The following is an 18,975-nucleotide window of genomic DNA, read 5'->3' as shown; positions in this document are numbered from 1 at the left end:
ATCTCATTATCTTTATCTACTCAAACAGTTATATCTTTAAATCACCTTTATGACCGGTAACCTATCTATCGATCTATTTATTTATCTAACTGCGTGTTTATCTATCTATCTATCTATCTATCTATCTATCTATCTATCTATCTATCAGTGAATCTCTGTCACCCTCTATCTATCTATACATGTATCTATCTATCTATCTATCTATCTATCTATCTATCTATCTATCTATCTATCTATCTATCTATCTGTATCTGTCTATAACTATCTGTGAATCTGTCTCTCTCCCTCCCTCCCTCTATCTATATATCTAACTATCTTTAATCTATCTATCTATCTATACCAGTATCTATCTATATATCTATCTATCTATCTATCTATCTATCTATCTATCTATCTATCTATCTATCTATCTATCTATCTAAGTATCTATCTATCTATTTATCTATCTGTATCTGTCTATATCTATCTCTAGTGAGTCTGTCTCTCTCCCTCCCTCCCTCCCTCTATCTATCTATCTATCTATCTATCTATCTATCTATCTATCTATCTATCTATCTATCTATCTATCTATCTATCTATCTATCTATCTATCTATATCTCTCTCTCTATCTATATATCTATACCTGTCTCAAGTCTTGAGTGTATCTATCTCTCAGTATGTATGACTTCTTCTTTTCTTCCTGCCGTATTTCTTGCTGTCTATAAACCTATAGTCACTAACCACACCCGGTTTATCCTACATTGCAGTGATATTCGACTGCTGCAATATAGGCCTTACACTTAATAGGATCATATGGGATATTCCAGCTAGACTTGAGTTTCTCCTGCTGCCATGCCACCAAAACCACTATTGATTCAACCGGGGAGGTCGGGTGACAAATGTATGTGACATGGGAGGTATTTTTTATTCATCCTCGTCAAACCGATTTCCTCTAAGTTTCCCCTAAAAAGGAGAAAGAAAAAGAAAACCCCGGGCAAAATGCATGCGCGTCAACAAAAAATATTTATATATATATTCTTGTTGCATTAATATACTCGTTCACAGACTAAGGGAATCAAAGCACCACTGAAGAGCCTTCGGTGCACATTTACTCGTGATCTCAAATACATTTTGATATCTCTGTTAATATCATTCAAGAGTTTGACATGACTAATCATATTTATAATATTGTGTTCTACATTGGAAACACATTACAAAACTACAACTTTATAGGCCTATAGAATATGCTACAGCTCGATTTCAAAAGCTTACCCCTCTCACAATAATTTTCCCCTTTACCTGCACCATACATAATGCTTTGCGCATGCGCATTAAGGGAAATTCCAAAGTCGAGTCGCAAATTTGCAAAAGGGTTGTCTTGGTGAAGTGACGCTGGACCGTCGAACTTCGTGAGGTTTACAGAATTATTTGAAGTTCTTTACAGCCTGAAATTTCTTGATCACTCGAAATGGCTGGTCAAAACATCAAGGATGGAGAATATACTTCAGCAATATACACGATGGTGAGTAGAAAATGGAAACGAACGAGATGAAAGGGATGGCAGCTCATGTAGTCACTGGTATACCTGGTACGGCACTGCACTGGTAATGTAACACTCAACAAGAAGACCGCAGACAGACAGAGCCGCGGCCGGTGTGTGTCAAGTGCTGCTGCTGCAAACTGTAACGCAGCACTAAAATGCAGATACACCTGCCCTGTAAATTACGCTGTTATATTGAAAAAAAGACCTGTTAGAACTATTGGTTCACTTTAGATTGATTTATGTGCCGATTTGATAAACGGACGTTACACTAAACAAGCCAAGGCTTGGCTTGGGTGATATTGTCGTTTGCCTTCTTCTTGCTCTGCTCTGCCTCCCCTGGCGGCCCTGCCCTGGCCTGCTGAGCTGACCTGGCCGCGGCCTGGCCCTTGCTGCTTCTTTTGAGCCAGACACTATGTATAAGGACAGCCTTGTATAGTTCTCTAGATCTTGATATCTAACGTCAATTACGGTATAGTCATCACTTGCGTGCATTTCTTATCAGCTTATGCACTCCCGGGTTGGCGAACTAACGATAGGCACTGAATTAGTTCGCCGCCCATATAGCGCACCACGTTGCACGTATTATTATTAGCGCGTGTGATTATAGATCTACACACACTTCAATTTGTAGGATGCATTGATTAGCCATTGTGCATCATCGTGTTTGAAAAACTTTGTTAATCTGCCACCTGAAATCCATTCGAAATAAAAAACATTCTCGCATTAAAAATGGTTTTGTCACCTGTTGCCCACTGTTACATATGGTAAAATACATTTGGATTACAATTATTTGTGTTTTATGGAGGAAAATGGTGAATTCAATTAGGAATGTCTTTTGAGAACGATGAAAATCCATTGGCATTGCCCCAGCTGATCTCCGATCGCGGCGCGCGTTAATGTCAATGCGATGTAAATGTTTGGCGACTTTAGGTAGTGGCGACTTAATGCCGACGTTAGTTGGACCTACTACATGTATAGTAGGTGTTCAACACACCGACCGTGTCTACAGAAACGGACCGCGCTCTATAATGGCATTGCGCGTACAGAAAGAAAATGTACGCATGGGGACTACGCGCAACGGTGTTCGATTCTTCACTGGGCTATGCTACCGAGTAAAATGAGGCGAAAACAAATAAGAATTCCCTCTAAATTACCGAAATTTAGCAAAATCGAATAAGATCTATCGTGTTACTACATATAACTAGGCCTACCTTTGCTGACTTGTTGTTAGATGTAGAGTACTGTATCCTTCCGTAATAGATTTGACGGTTTTGACCGCAAAATTGTCATTATGCCGCTCTCTCAAACTCCGCCGCTTGTACGATCGTGCACGCACGTTACACGTACACATGACATAATTATTTTGTCGCCCGCTATGACCATACGAGTTGAAGCAGAAACGAGAAATGAATGTGAAAAAACAAACTGACTCATCTTATTTATTTCAATTATGATGAAAAGTTTCCTAATGAAAATCAATTCAAATTCATCAAACAGTCCTTATAAAGTAATATCGAAGGATTCAAAATATATTCAAATATTATTGGGGAAAAAATGACGGCTAGAAAAAAACAGCAGCCTGTCGGAAAAAAACGCATTTAAGTGCGCTTTATACGTATTGTCATGGTGGTAGGTTTAAATGTACAGGGCAACTGAGTGTGGAAAAAATGACACCCCACGCGTTCGAAGCCGCCATCTAGAGCGCGTACCTCAGATCGCATTTTAAGTGTGCGCTTGTGAATCCGGAGTATTTTCTCCACACGTGAGTAAAATTTCAGGCAAATTGTGAGATTTTTCACGTTTCTAATTTTTGATAGAAAAACGTTAGGTGGTCGGTGTGATGAACACCCAACCATACTCATCGACCACTTTTTGATTAGATCTAAATACCTTGTATCTCGGTTTCCCCTCAATTTCATTGCACTTGAGGCAGAAAAAAAGCATCAGATTTGTATCCCGGGCTCCGATTGTTGACTTGCACCGTACGTGCGGAATTATCGTAACAACACAAGTGACATTTTTTTCTGTGCACGGCGCAAGCTCATCATTTTAATCGACCACCCGTTTTCCCATTGAAAGCATGTAAATCCAGTGAATGGGCAAATATGTGTTCACAATAATTACATGTATACCTATTACCAATGAGGATTTTCTTCAATTCTTTTTTCCTCCTGTTTCCCGAGGTTATTTACCACGCTGTTTCCTTCTAATTTCTCTTGATTTGTATTCATGTTTGAATGTTCCAGCGTATTGTGCCATGTCCTACACATACTTTTGATTTGATACACGAGAAAGCCATTACGCGAGTGAGTTATTTTGTAAACAAACAAACCAACGCCTCCTCCTTCCTTGGTGGAGGTAATAATAATGATCAATGATAATGATAATAAGACTCTTACAAAGAATAGAGACTTTGGGGCATTGAAAACTCTCAATATGTATGGTGAGATATTTCTTGATTTCAGGTTCCCACATGTGGGTTAAATCCCTAAATTTATGTTGTAGAATTTATGTAATTATTTGTGCTTCTTTATTTCAGATAAAGGAAGGAAAGTACATAGACGCCATTCACATCCTGTCTCAAGAACTGCAAAATCATCCTCGGGTAAGTCTCAGCCATCATTTCAGGTGAAATAGCTGTGAGCCACTTCTGTTTAAAGCCAATTGCATTGTGCTACAGTTTCATTCGGTTCCATATCATGTTTTATGCCCTTTTATAGTGTCTGATCCAAACCAGATCTAGGCTCTGGTAGTGACTTGATGTATTCACAGAGCGGATGTGCAAACCTGAAAGCATGAAAGGTTGACTTTGAAATCAGTATTGTTTTTGCAATATATTCCCGTCTTTACTTTGTTCTTGCCTGACCTTGTCACTAGAACTTATTAATGGAGTATGCTTGACACATTTTTGATATCCAGCAAACTTGTCATTGTTATCATTGCCAGTTTGGAATTTTTGTCATATTTTGTATCATTCCTGTAGATGTTCCTTGTACATTATTTTCTTCATGCAAAATATTTCTTTGTGAACGTATTTCATCTAGTAGTATGAATAAATTCTGATGGTAGTTTTATTGAACAAACGTATGCAGTACTCGCTAAAAAAAATATATATATATAGTGATATTAAAGAACTAGCATCAATATGATTATTGTCATTTCTCCCATAGTCGCGGGCTGCTCTTTCTCTTCTTGGCTACTGCTACTTCCATGTGCAAGACTTTGCCAATGCAGCTGACTGCTATGAACAGCTTGTGCAGTTTCATCCGGAGGTGGATAACTACCGACTCTACTACGCCCAGGCTCTCTACCATGCCTGTGTCTACCCTGAAGCCATGAAAGCTACCTTTCAAGTCGAGAATCAGGAGTACCAGCCAAAGGTAAATACTATCGGTGTCATATGAAATTGAAGTAGAATTGTCCCAGGATGAAGATTTGCTGATTTTAATTTTCTTCTAGGTGACTCAAAAGTCAAAGAGCTGCAAAGTGTACTACTGTTTGAATTATTGCATGACATCTACTTGTTTCAGAAAGTAATTTAATCCTTCCATAAAAGCTAACACTTCCACTGTACTGATTAAAAAAAAAATGAATGTTGCACTTGAACATTCTCTTCATATGTCATGCAAGACAGCAAATTACAGCAACTACTGGCTTTCATTTTTTTTGTGAGACAGAGACTGGTCCAGCCTTAGGGGTTGCTGAGTGTTTCTGACTGTGTCAGTTAGAGAGAAATACCTTTAAAATTATTACTCATGAATCAATGATTTATCATTTTGCAGGTTTTAAATGGGGTAGCTCAAGTGAACATTTATATTGAGGGAATACCATATATTTTCAAACCTTTCAGGGAGATGGAGGTAGAGGAGGGGTCGTATAAACCTCATTTGGGATTGAATTCATAAAGTAATGAAGATGGACATTACTGTGGTTTATACCGAGCTAGATATTTTCCCAAACATCTAGACTTATAGGGTCTTGAATTGAAAGGAATGTGCCTGAAGTGTTATCAATGGAGATAGTGAAGGCAATGCCGCACACTGGTACTGGTCCGACGGTCCAGGACCAGTAAAGATCACTGTCGGACCAGTAGCTTTTTCAGGAATGGACCAGTAAAAAATGGAAATATAACGTGCCTACTGGTCTGACAGTCTGGTCGGACCAGTAGTAAAAATGGGTTAGTGTGCAGCCCTGGTGAAGGGAAAGTGGAGGAATATTCATCATGCTTCCAGCATTGCATGCAGGGTGGTTGTGATTATTTATGATACATTTTACACAAGTGCCACTTGTTATTATTTATGTGAAATGTTGACAGCATGCAATTAAGGGTCAAATGGACTTTGTCTCTTGTTTCAGATCACCAAACTGCAAGCTGCCATCAAGTATGGAGAGGAGGATTTACCAGGAGCAAAGGTTTGTTCACACTGGGAGAATAGGATGCATTCTTACATGAGAATAACTGTATAAGTTGTTATTTTCGCAAGGGTTTAATTTTTATGAATTTTCCGAATCACAGTTGGATGGCGAATTTAACAACAGGCGAAAATGTCTATATTCACCAGGATAATAGTGCATTTACATTAGCGAAAACAACATCTCGCGAAAATGTCTGTGACCTCCTCATTCGCGAAAATAACAGCGTGTACAGTAAACTGTTAAACAACTAGTACATATTATTATATAAAGTATTCATACTTTGTACTTAGAGGTATATTCAAACTTGCAGGCTTACTCCTGCCATGTACATCACTCAGCAGTATCTCAAATATGGTTTGATTAAAAATTTGTCTTAGTTTGTGTGTACAGCTGGCATATTTCAGCGTGAGGTGCCAAAAGAAAAATCAATTTAGAAGGAATGTTTCCTAATTTTCTTAGTAATAGTTGCCTAAACTTGATGTCATCACATACCTGATAGTACTAAATGAAACAGATTTAATGTTTTCTTTGCCTGTAGGGTTTCATGCTGCACTTGTAAGAGGCAGTCTTGAAATATTGGACCATGGATGTTCATGTTGTCAAAAGAATAAAATCAAGCAGTATTCTTCTTTATGTATGTAAGAGAAGATCTATGTATTGAAGAGTATTGAAGAGTGTATTTATGAGTCATTTTTGTTGAAGTGTAGTTTAGCTGTACCAATATTTTTGCAGCACAGTGACAATATTTCATATATGTGCTATAGCTATGTTACTTTGCCCTTTTAACTGTAAAGCTACTCTTCAGTTCATTACATATAATATGAACACAAGCTGATAAATATCTTGAATCAGTTTTATAGGCTATGTAATTTAAGCACTGGTATGTAATATAGTTTGTGTTTCCCCCCACCATAGAGTCTGGTTGAGCAGTGTCCCACTGATGACCCTGACACAGACGTGAACCTAGGCTGTCTACTCTTCAAGGAAGGTCGCTATGAACAGGCCTGTCAGAAGTTCAACACCGCCATGCAGATATTGGGCTACAGGGCCGGTAAGTGTCTCAGCCACGTTGACTTCATTTTATGAAAATTAGTAAAAACAAAGAAGAAGCAAGACATTCATTACTAAAGAGCAGATACACACTAAAACACATGCACATACACAAACACACAGACACACAGACACACACTAATAAGTGTAAAACTTTGTGAGTAGGTTGAGGGTATTTCGCTATCAAGCATTGCTCTATACATCCTCCGTGTCTATTTCCTTTGTACCGACCAACTCATATTCTAAAATGGATAGCAATGGCTTAGGCAAGCCATTTATTGTTCTACTGCAGAAGTGATCTGTGTGCACCAGCTGTCGACCATGCTGCAGACAATGTATAGGAAAACTTTGAGTAGTCTAACACTGATATTTCCCATGTAAAACATACAGGTGCAGCTGATCCCTCGTGTTCTCAGACTATGGAGTAATTGGCCACCGTTTTCTAAAATCACCATGTGCTTATTTCTTCCACAGCTTTGACAGCACTGTAATTACAATAGAAGAAAGTGGAAATGCCACGCCCACATTATCCTGTGTAAAATGCTCACTCGTGTCACTCAACTCTTCTGTCTCATTCAGACTTGGCCTACAACATTGCACTGTGCTATTACAGCATGAAGCAGTACGCTCCAGCCCTACGTCACATCGCTGAGATTATAGAGCGTGGTATCAGAGAACATCCAGGTTGGTCTTTGCTGTGGATCTCATTGATAAAACTATACCAGACAGTCTACCACTCTGTGGAATTATTTGTAAACTTATATTGAATGAGTGACCTAATACTATAGTAATTAGGCTGATGTGCACAAAGAAACTACTGTTGCCGTGGTTTTCATCTGAAAAAGATCTGTTTGGTATGATTACAGTCATTATTATAAAAAGAAAAAAAATGTGGTATGTCATGAATAGTGCTGTGTAAACTTTAAAATGGTTCATTCTTCATGCAAAGGCTTCTACATACCTGTGTACAAACCTCATTACAGTAAATGACTTAATTTAATGCACTCCCCCCCCAAAAAAAAAGCTTTCTAGATATGATGCTAGAGAATACAAAGCATCTTTGTCACCTGTACCACTCAACTTCCTGTACAATTCCTTTTCAAAATGTCATTAAAGTAGTGTGTTCTTTTCATTCTTGTCTTCATGTTGATTTTATGTACCCTTTCTGTGACCTGTTTTGGATGCAGAGTTGAGCGTTGGCATGACAACGGAAGGCATCGATGTGCGCAGCGTTGGAAACACACTGGTACTCCACGAAACGGCTCTTATAGAGGCCTTCAACCTCAAGGCAGCCATCGAGTACCAACTCAAGAACCGTGAGTAGAATGAAATTACCTCCAAACAAAACACATTATCAGCACAGAATGTTATCTCCAAATTTACATCATTCTTACAGAATATTATTCCCAGTCAGTGAACAGTTCTGAAGGAAAAGCATGTGTTAACCTTAAAGTTGCGATACTAAGCATTGGTTATTTCTAAAAACTGACTTGGACAAAAAAACAAACAAACAAGTTTGAGAAATTACAAGACCTCTGATGGTGGAAACATAAATTTCATTCATGTAAGTTGCCTGTTGTGTAATCAGATGCAGTATGGTATAATTGTTTACTTCATTTTGGTCACTTCAGTTTTCAAAACAACGCATAATTACCACGTAAAGGTTCCACAATTATTGTAGACTCATTTCATTTTATATTGTTTTGTAATCTTATTCTCTGTTACCAAAGTAAGTGAAATGTATATGTTTTGTTGTCCCCGCCGAACGAGTTCGAGCAGGGGACTATGAAACGGGCTCCGTACGTGTGTGTGTCCGTGTGTCCGTCCGTCCGTCCGTCCGTCCGTCCGTGTGTGCGTAGCATTTTGCTACAAAATGCTACTCCTTCGCCATTTCTAACCCAATTTCGATTCCGTTTGCTTTATGTGATGGCACTAGGTGAGGGCTTCAACACTTCTACACAGAATTTTGACCTTTGACTTCTTTGACCTTTGACCTTGATTTTTTGACCTGTATTGTACATTTTGCTACAAAATGCTACTCCTTCGCCATTTCTAACCCGATTTCAATTCCGTTTGCTTTATGTGATGGCACTAGGTGAGGGCTTCAAAACTTGTACACAGAATTTTGACCTTTGACTTCTTTGACCTTTGACCTTGATTTTTTACCTATATTGTACATTGGCTACAAAATGCTACTCCTTCGCCATTTCTAACCGGATTTCGATTCCGTTTGCTTTATGTGATGGCACTAGGTGAGGGCTTCAAAACTTCTACACAGAATGTTGACCTTTGATTTCTTTGACCTTTGACCTTGATCTTTTGACCTATATAGTACACTTTGATACTAAATGCTACTTCCGGCGGGGACATATTTTACGCACCGCGTAATTTCTACTTTTCCTTGTTAGAAAATGAAATAAAGTTTGAACTGAATTGAATTGAGTTGAATAGTCTTAGATGCATTAACCCATTACCTCTCATTGTGACTTGGTCTCTCACAGTGGATGCAGCACAAGAAGCCCTGACAGACATGCCTCCAAGAGCAGAAGAGGTAAGATCAGTCACCTTAATCACTTCATGCAGTAAAACCGTAGATCACACCTTACCTATAACACATTCTGTCACTTAGTCACAGAGGTGAAGGAATGCTGGTTTGATCTTATGTGTGCCAAGGCACTTCTTATTTGGCATGCTCTTTAATTAAACATTGCAAGCTTGACCTTAGTGCAAGGAAGACAACGTGCGCAGTCCTCGCAGTGCCTCAGTCCAACAGGAAGACAATAATAATACATTAATGATTTGTGTGAATTATCTAATCACTACTGGTGGACAATTAGTTTGCAGACTTTCATGCCAGTTGGACAAGTGATATAAGCAACCTAGTCGATGTGCTAATCAGCAAAATGAGTACTTTAAGAGAAGGTGTGGACTCTTTCAGGAGAGTATTACCAGCAGTGCTTGAAAAAATTTTCATGTACTGAGAATAATCTTGCACAGGGTGGATTCATAAATTTAGAGATGTGGTCATTTTCAACTGCTCTGAATATATATGGCAATGACTTATTGTCCAGGAATTGGATCCTGTGTCACTCCACAACCAAGCCTTGATGAACATGGAAGCGCAGCCCACCCAAGGCTTTGAGAAGCTCCAGTTCCTATTACAGCAGAATCCCTTCCCACCAGAGACCTTTGGTAATCTTCTCCTACTCTATGTCAAATATGAGGTGAGTGTGACATGGGATTAATCCCGGTGAGCAATTCATGTTTGCTGGTAAGAAGACATACTTTTCCTGACTAAAGCCCGTCACACACTATAAGACTCACGACTATGTGACTGATAGACTGGATCCAAAATATATCACAGTAGCCTTAGAACAAACACGCTTGTTTATTTCAGATCCAAAGTCAGTCAGTCGTATAGTCGTGAGTTGTATAGTGTGCGGTGGCCTTAATTCTTTTTAGTAAAAGTGGTGTCACACATAATAGTTTGTTATCAAAAGACAAAGACAATAATTCAGAAAATTTGCTCCACAAAATGGAGCTCTTCATGCCTGAAAGGGGTGTGAAAATGAGATATTAAAAAAAAGATTCCTACCTTTTTTGTGGTTTATTGTAATACTGTTTTAAATCTCTAATAGTGATAATCTGTGTCCCATTTCATAAAAGATGTTAGGATTGCAACTCTTGCTGGAATAGCAACTTCAACAACAACAGCCAATCAGGAAGCTGGATTCTTCATGTTCCCATGACAATTGTCATTCCAACAAGAGTTGCTATCGTATCAACTTTTTATGAATTGGGGCCCTGATGTGCATATAAATACTGACTTTTGTGCCATATTTCTCTCTCTCTGTCCATGCTGTAGTACTATGATCTTGCAGCTGACGTGCTTGCAGAGAATGCTCACTTGACCTTCAAGTACCTCACCCAGTATCTCTACGACTTCCTGGATGCGGTCATCACCATGCAGACATCGCGGGAGGAGGCGTACCGTAAGCTTGACGAGATGGCCACGCGCCATACAGAGCAGCTTCGTAAACTCACCAAACAGGTCCAGGAGGCACGCAATGTGCGAGATGACGATACGGTTAAGAAGGCAGTCATCGAGTACGACGAGGCACTAGAGAGGTAGGCATTCTTTAATATGTTTCTCCTGAGGGGTAGATGATTGTTTGTACAGTCCAACCTCTGTTATCTGGCAATGTCAGGTCTTGCGCCCATCGGGATAAGCTTTTTGGCCGTATATTGGAGAAGCAATGTTTATGTACATGTACATGTGCATGAAGTTGCCAACCCAGTGATAGCTGAGTAGGTCATGTACACTGCAACGGTGGAGTGGTCTCTTGTAGCCTACTTGAAATTATTGTCCTTTTTTCCTTGAAATTAAAACATTTTAATGTAATGTTCATAAAATTTTCCATAGCTAACATCATAAATAAATCATGTGAGTTTTGTAGGAGTTTTAATTGAGCTTGAAATCACATCTTTTTTTTTTTTCACTGTGTGAACACGTTCGGATGAAAGGGAAGTGTTAAGAGATGGCCATATAATCCAGGTCGGGACTGTAGTTCTTTTCACAGAATATATATAGCGTTTGGTAAAGTGACTATGCAAAATGAGACAGATCCATTGCATAATCGCCTTCATTGTTTGTCTGATTAGATGCAGTCACTGTAGTCAGGAGTTTCATTTTCACCATGTATCAATCATATGATGCAGTTATAGAGATGTGTGTTGCATTCTATCATAGTCAGTGGAAATGGGCTGAAGGCAGAGCGCCCCCTGGAGGCCACATTAGTGAACATTCAAATGTTGCCTTGATCCCACCCACAGGTACATCCCAGTACTGATGCAGCAAGCCAAGATCTACTGGGACATGGAGAACTTTAGCCAGGTAGAGAAAATCTTCCGCAAGTCGGTGGAGTTCTGCAACGAGCACGACACGTGGAAGCTCAACGTTGCCCACGTTCTCTTCATGCAGGAGAATAAGTACAAGGAGGCCATCGGCTTCTATGAACCCATCGTCAAAAAGAACTATGACAATGTGAGCGCATTCTCTGCATCTTTGGTTTGCATTAATGAATTTTGTTCGTTGCAACAAAAAACTAATCAGGTGATGGTAGTGCATGACAGCAATGTGACGATAAATAGAGTGCGTGACAACTTATTTACAAATTGCCCCACATCGACGTAATTAAGCAGTGAATTAATCCGTGTTTTAGTACTAGCTATAATAAAAAAATCAAAAAGAAAATCATGGGCATACATACTCGGGCCTTTTATCATTGATTTCAATAAATAGAGTGCATTCTGCGATGCATAAATGCACATTAGGTATTTACAAGTACTGCACTCTAAATGACCAACATTTGTGCTTCTCATCTGCGTTCTTCATTGACTTTGCAGAGATTTTGATCAGGCAGTTAAGCCTTCCTGAAAGGAGTTCATAAGGACAAGCCAATTCCCACTGTGAATATACCACTTCCTCTCTCAACACACACAGTGTTCCCAGCTATTTATTGTTCATTATGCCTGGTCTGAAAGAAAAAGTAAAAGTCTATGAGTGGTGATTATTGCGGGTTCTAATGTTGTTGTTATTTTTGTCTTTTGATGCCCAGATCCTGAATGTCAGTGCCATTGTCTTAGCCAATGTGTGTGTGTCCTACATCATGACAAGCCACAACGAGGAGGTAAGTGTGTATCACCCTATGTACCTCACTACTGTATCTTACCTCCACCAATCCTCAACTCACTAAGAATATAAACGTTGAACAGCACCCTCTATAGAAGTTTGTTAGACAGTGAGTAGAGAGTCAACTTTTGACACCTCAACCGCATGGGTGGGGTCCTTTTCTCTGTTTTGCTCACTCAAAAAATATCATTTAGAATCACTGGTTGGATTTCATGCATATCATTTTGTGTATAGAGAAAATATCCTAACACTGGAGAAAAAAAAATAAAATCACTGCTTGTGCATGACAGTCTCATTTGACCAGTCTCTGTTGAAGACTTTTTTTTTTATTTTTTTTTTATCGCATTCTATGCTGGTTTATCAAATCAGACTATACATGGGAGGTGTCAGTGACATAGTCAGAATGGGTATTGGGAAAAGGATTTGCTGTGAAGAATACTTTTGCCACAGAGTATGTAGAGACTTGTGTGACATTGAGTAAGACACCTATTGATGGGGTACTATTGTTTGAGGTGGGGATTCAGCTTTTAACTTTTTGCAATATACTTAGAAAGCACATTATGAAATATTAAAGAGCATACAATTCTAGAGGAATTCAAAGCTTATTTGATAAAGATCAGTTTTGAAATGGTCGAGTTATCCAAAAACAGAGTAAAACAAAGCAATCCTAATAAAAGGTCCCCCTTTTATTAGGATCACTTTGTTTGGATATCTCAGACATATCAAAACCAATATTTACCAAATAAACTTTTAATTCCTCCTAGAATTATATACTCTCTCATATGTCATAAGAAGTTTCCCGCTTTCGCAAAAAAATCATCAAAAAATCAAGTTAGAAACCAGAAGCCCCCTCTCCTTTATCATCCCTTTAACCAGAGAATGCAATGAATGAATAGAACATCCAGAGGCTGAGAGAGCGATGCTCACCCAACCAGGCTTTGATATTGATTGTCTTGTATTTGCTCATTTGTTTTATTTCCTTTGTTCTGGTCCTCAGGCAGAGGAGTTGATGAGGAAGATTGAAAAAGAAGAAGAGCAGATAGCGTACGATGAGCCCGACAAGAAGATCTACCATCTGTGCATAGTCAACCTTGTGATTGGAACTTTGTACTGTGCAAAGGGCAACTATGAGTTTGGCATCTCTAGAGTCATCAAGAGTTTGGAACCATACCAGAAAAAGGTAATGATATCTCCTGAGATTCTGAATGCACAATATATTTTTTTAAATTCACCCCATCTCATGTTTAAAGGTACTGCTAATGGGTTATCCATAATATTTTATGCTCTGCTTCAGCTTGGAAATCATTCATCTACTTTAGGATTTTTTGCTTTCCTAACTGGACTTCAAATGCTCTTTGTTACTATGCCTGCTGCCTATGAGAAATAAGAAGTGTAAGTAATTGTGAATGACAAAGTTTTTTGATTCTCAGTTCATGCTTCTTCTTATGTTCTTTCAGTGTTACCTCACACAAACCAAATCATGATGATAAGTCGAAATATAACTGAGGATTTTGTGAAAGTTTCACAGAAATACTCACAAAACAAAGTAACTACAAAACCTTTTTTTTTTTGGGGGGGGGACAGTGATATGCTTCAAACTAGCAAACTAGCCTGTGTTTGCTGTATGTCAAAGCAACAGTGTCTATAGCAGCAATCCATTCACATACATTGTATGTGTATTGCCAATGTCAATTGTTGTTGTATTTTTTCTTCCAAAATGACATATTGCAGCCGTAATATCATTCCAATTGTATAGTTATTGTTACTTTATTTAAACCACATATGCATGCATTTTCATATTAAAATAGAATTAGACCTAAAGTTCACTTGTCTCCTTTGGAAATGATCCTATCAGTCGACATTTGCTCAACATGCTATGCAATATGAAGCATAAAAGAGTTACTGGTATGTCAACATGAGAGCGGCATTATATTTCAGTTACAAAAAAAGGGGGGAAAAAAACCATGATTAGTCAGGATTTTTGCCTCAGTGCTATCTGCACATAAGTATAGCACAACATAACTGATGCTGAAATTTGAAATTGGCCCCTGCCTTTCACACCCAAGTTTTTGACCCAAGCTGATTAGCCCATCTTATCAATGAGTAAAACTGTGTATTGAGGGCAGTGTTAAGATGCAGAGTTTACAGCCAGTGCACGTGATGGATTGACTGCTTGTCCCCACACAGTAACATCCACTCATGAATCAATTTCTTCATCTATCACAGCTTGGGACAGACACATGGTTCTATGCCAAGCGCTGCTTCCTGAGCCTCCTGGAGAACATGGCCAAACACATGATCATGTTACGGGACACAGTAGTGGAGGAATGCATCCACTTCCTGGAGCATTGTGAAGGTGGGTGTGGGTGGGGCGCCTATTTGTAACCCTTGTGTAGGAGTCATTGTCTGGTAGGTTGGTTGGATGATGTGTTCTTACGTCTCACCTTCTCTTTGTTGCTGTAGTTCCATTATGGAGAGAACTAATTCTTACCAGTTCTAAAGATAGTTGGCAAACATGGCCTTGAGATAGAGACTGATGTTAAAGACATGATTTATGTGTTTCTCAGTCTAATTGTGGCACAGTAACCATATCTAAAGGGAATCTTGTGGAGCAGTCTGTTCCTACAGTTTAGCAAAATGTAAGAGAAATGGTGCATGAAATTGCCTTTGGATGTCTGTGTTTTGATATGATTGTCATGGTTACCACATTACACGACATACATATCTTAGGATAGTGTGATAATAGCAACCTTGATTGGTGGGGATATAAATCATCTTAAGGGATATTTTTTGTTGGTGTAGAACAAAAATTACCTCACCATAATGTTGGAAGAAGCAGTGGGTGGTAGTCAGTCTCCAAAGAGGCTCTAGCACACATTGGAACAAGTCATGCCTTAACTTCATTGAATACCACACGTAATTCCATAACAATTGATTTGAAATGTCTCTTTCTAAGCAGGGGTGTGAGAGTTCAGAGTTCATTCTGATTTCAGTGTTGTTGTTGTTTTTTTAAACTCTGCCCGAAACCCACTTTTCAGACTTGTTGGCAATTCAAATGCATTGAAATGTTCACAGTTTAATACACTTGAATCTTTTTTTTTTCATAAGTTTCAGATTTTATCAGATTCTTTTTTTCCGCAAGTGCTCTCACGCCCTTGTTTGAGTTATTCTATTACATACCATATTACCAGTATGTATTTTACTGTATTTGGGTGTTTATATGTGTTCTCTACAAGTGTTTGTTCTCTCTCACTCTCTGTCTCTAGTGTATGGGAGAGATGTTAAGGCTATAGTTGAGCAGCCGTTGGAAGAGGAGCCTCTTCATGAGGGAAAGAACACAGTGACTTACGAGGCTCGTCTCATCAAACATCTCTTCCAGGAGGTCGTCTAGGTTCCTGGTTCATCGCACTCTAAGTGGAGGACTCAGTGGCCCGAATTCACGAAGGTGGCACTATCTTTGTCCATGGTCTAAACCACGGACAAAGACAGAAGTTTTGTATGGGGCGCCAAGTGTCGCATGGCCTATTTCGTTACAAAATCAGTCATTTCGTTACGAAATGTTAACATTTCGTCAGTCATTTTAGTCATTTGGTTATGACGATGAAATGACCCGACGAACTGACTAATTTCGTAACGAAATAGGCCATGCGACACTTGGGGCCCACACAAAACTTCAGTCTTTGTCCTTGGTTTAAACTATGGATAAAGATTGAACCACCTTCGTGAATTCGAGCCTTTTGGTTTAGTCACCTCGGATACTTCCTGGATATCACCTTGCTCTCTCACGAGAGAATTCTTTCTTTACTCTGCAATGCTGGACCAGCTGGCTAAACCGTTGAAAGTGCACTTTCTGCTGCCCGATTGAACATCAATGAAAGATTGATTTATAAGTGATTTTGTGCGTACTGGTGCGGTATAGGGCTGATTGTATGGAATATGTTTCTGTGAATCCAACTTTGTAGACTGATTCACTTCCATCTGTGTTTGGGAATCCTTGCTATTATCATGAAGTTTTGTGAAGAAGACTATCTGGGCTTGAGTGATTGTCTACTGTATACACCGAATATATTGTGAGCTTTTCATTTTCGCAAATTTCGCAAGTCAGGTGCAATTTGCAAATTTAAAAACACACAAAAATATTGACTCTGATCCCAACATGAGTGCGACGTGCATACATACATTTCTCCGTTAAGTGCCATACTCCTCAATCGCAAAGTTAACCACTCAAAAATTTTTTAGGGAGGCCTAATTTGCAAAAAAAAAAAAAAAAAGACTCACTAAATATATGGCATTTACAGTACTTGTTTGGTTATGAGGGGTATGCGTTGATGAGTATCTTGATGAGGATTCTATCTTACACCAGTGTCAATAAACAGTCTAGTCTCCCTATCTCAGACCAGATGGTGGTTGATGACCAATCCTCCTCCCAGTGGTCAGACATTGGTCAATCATCTCACAAATAGTATTTTTCATATGCATGGCATAACACCTAAAGGATTTGACCCTTCAATTTTAGTGTCAGAATATTCTCAATGCATTGATTATTGTGTACATCAGCATGCAGTGCACTCATTGCCATAGAGATCAGTGGCAGATTCAGAGGGGGTTGCACCGGGTGCGCACCCCCTCTTTATTTTTTGTGAAAGCAAAAGAAAGTAAAAGAAAAAATGGGGGGGGGGGTGTGTGTGTGCCCCGTTTAATTTTGTAAAGGTGCCTCCCCTTCACAGATACCTGGATCCCCCCTGGAGATTGTAGTAGTGTGGCAAGCATGGGACTGTAGTACAAGTCATTTCACTTGTATTGACCGAGATGGGCTTGGCCAAGGGTGAGAATGAGTTTTGGGATGTGGCTTCTTTTACACAAACATTCAATATAATTGGTGTTGTTTTGTCAAATGTTGTGAAAGGATGAAGATGATGGTGTATTTTACTCTTGATAAGAAAACCAAAACAAGGAGATATCACAGCATGAGGTTGAATTTTTTGAATTTCACTTGAATGCAATGATGCAAGAAATATTTGCTGCTTCATTAGTGTCCTGTAAGGATATGGCAAGACACAGCAATGGTCAGACCAGATTTATGGCAAAACCTAATGACAGTCTGGGATAAAAGAGGTAAAATAGTGATATTTTACTTTGTACATCAAACCCAGAGTATACAGGTCTTTAACTCCATTCTGCCAGAGTTTGTGTGTCTGTATTTGGGTTGGCAACAGCCAAATCAGTTGAAAGTATCATAGCTGTTTCTATAGTAACTGCAATTTATAATTTGTAATTTGTACGTCATTGCAATGACTGCAGTTACTGATGTAACAATCTCAAAATAAGAATATCTCTTGGTAAGGTTGTTTCCCGACTGCTTCCAGAGATCTACAAATCATCACAACTTGCAATAATTGGAAAACCTTTTCATTAATCTAGCACCTGGTCTTGGATAAACCTACCAGGTCCTAGTGTACCCTCATTCCTATTTGAAAATCTAATTAAATCTAGTGGTGATAAAACAAATTTTCCAACTGTTTACTGCTCTGACAGTGTGATGTGTATGGAAAGTAGGACGGTACAATTTGTATTGTCTAAATGCAGACAATTTTTTCTTCTTTTATTTGACAGACTTCTTTATTTCTATGTACAGTATCAATAAACAGTGGAATATTTATTTTTAGTCCAAATAAGGCTGGTAAAAACAACTTTAGTTTGCTTGTCTTTTGTTTGTTTGCATAGATGTGAGAGCAGCGCTGTTTGCATTTTGTATGTTAGGAACATTGCTGTCTAATGGCCACACTAGAAGTGGGGTAGTATGTGAGATATTTGTATGAATGCTGCAATGCACAGTAAACTTAGCCAAACCTCCATGATTTGTGCATTTGTGCGCATGTGTGTGTGCAGGCGCGCCGGAAGCAGTTTTGGGTTGGGGGGGGGGGGGGGGGGGGGCAAATATTGGAGGGGGCTCACGATAGACCATACATATGTTACACAATATACACATACACACACACACACACACACACATACACACACACATATATATATATATATATATATATATATATATATATATATTCGGCACCTTGTGGAAAAGTAATTTTGAGGGTGTGTATGCTTGTGCGTGAACATTTTGACATTTTACAGTCCAAAAACTGCCGTTTGTAGCTATAATTTTTCGATTTGGAAATTAAGAAGGGGGGGGGGGGGGGTGGTGCGGGCGGGGGTTAAAACTATTTTCCGGGAGCGCTACCTACGTCAGGTGTCACGTTAGTAACAACTAGCGCTGGAAGAGGGACGTATGGAAGA

At 39.0% G+C, this 18,975-nt stretch overlaps 1 protein-coding gene across 1 annotated transcript; it reads left to right on the top strand.

Moving 5' to 3' along the window:
• The first annotated feature begins 1,448 nt into the window (after nucleotides 1-1,448).
• LOC139743553 (intraflagellar transport protein 70A-like) lies at nucleotides 1,449-16,173 on the top strand. Its single transcript, XM_071654034.1, has 15 exons — nucleotides 1,449-1,502; nucleotides 4,063-4,128; nucleotides 4,694-4,903; nucleotides 5,880-5,936; nucleotides 6,855-6,990; nucleotides 7,569-7,673; nucleotides 8,177-8,305; nucleotides 9,491-9,540; nucleotides 10,061-10,213; nucleotides 10,855-11,117; nucleotides 11,823-12,033; nucleotides 12,608-12,679; nucleotides 13,679-13,861; nucleotides 14,908-15,037; nucleotides 15,948-16,173. The coding sequence occupies exons 1-15, from the start codon at nucleotides 1,449-1,451 to the stop codon at nucleotides 16,070-16,072; spliced, it is 1,944 nt and encodes a 647-aa protein (XP_071510135.1). The 3' UTR covers nucleotides 16,073-16,173.
• Nucleotides 16,174-18,975: the final 2,802 nt, after the last annotated feature.

This window comes from Diadema antillarum, unplaced genomic scaffold (assembly GCF_040938485.1).
Source record: "Diadema antillarum isolate AM-2024a unplaced genomic scaffold, OU_Dant_1.0 seq00001096_RagTag, whole genome shotgun sequence".
Lineage (NCBI taxonomy): Eukaryota > Metazoa > Echinodermata > Echinoidea > Diadematoida > Diadematidae > Diadema > Diadema antillarum.
The sequence above is the reverse complement of the archived record's forward strand: the minus strand, read 5'-3'. Positions and strand labels throughout refer to the sequence as shown.

What these genes read in the sequence shown, in the direction of transcription:
- LOC139743553 (XM_071654034.1), top strand. Translation starts at nt 1,449, where the DNA reads ATGGCTGGTCAAAACATCAAGGATGGAGAATATACTTCAGCAATATAC. An exon ending in ATCAGGAGTACCAGCCAAAG is followed by an intron (nt 4,904 to 5,879) that starts GTAAATACTATC and finishes CTCTTGTTTCAG; the next exon opens with ATCACCAAACTGCAAGCTGC. An exon ending in AGGATTTACCAGGAGCAAAG is followed by an intron (nt 5,937 to 6,854) that starts GTTTGTTCACAC and finishes CCCCCACCATAG; the next exon opens with AGTCTGGTTGAGCAGTGTCC.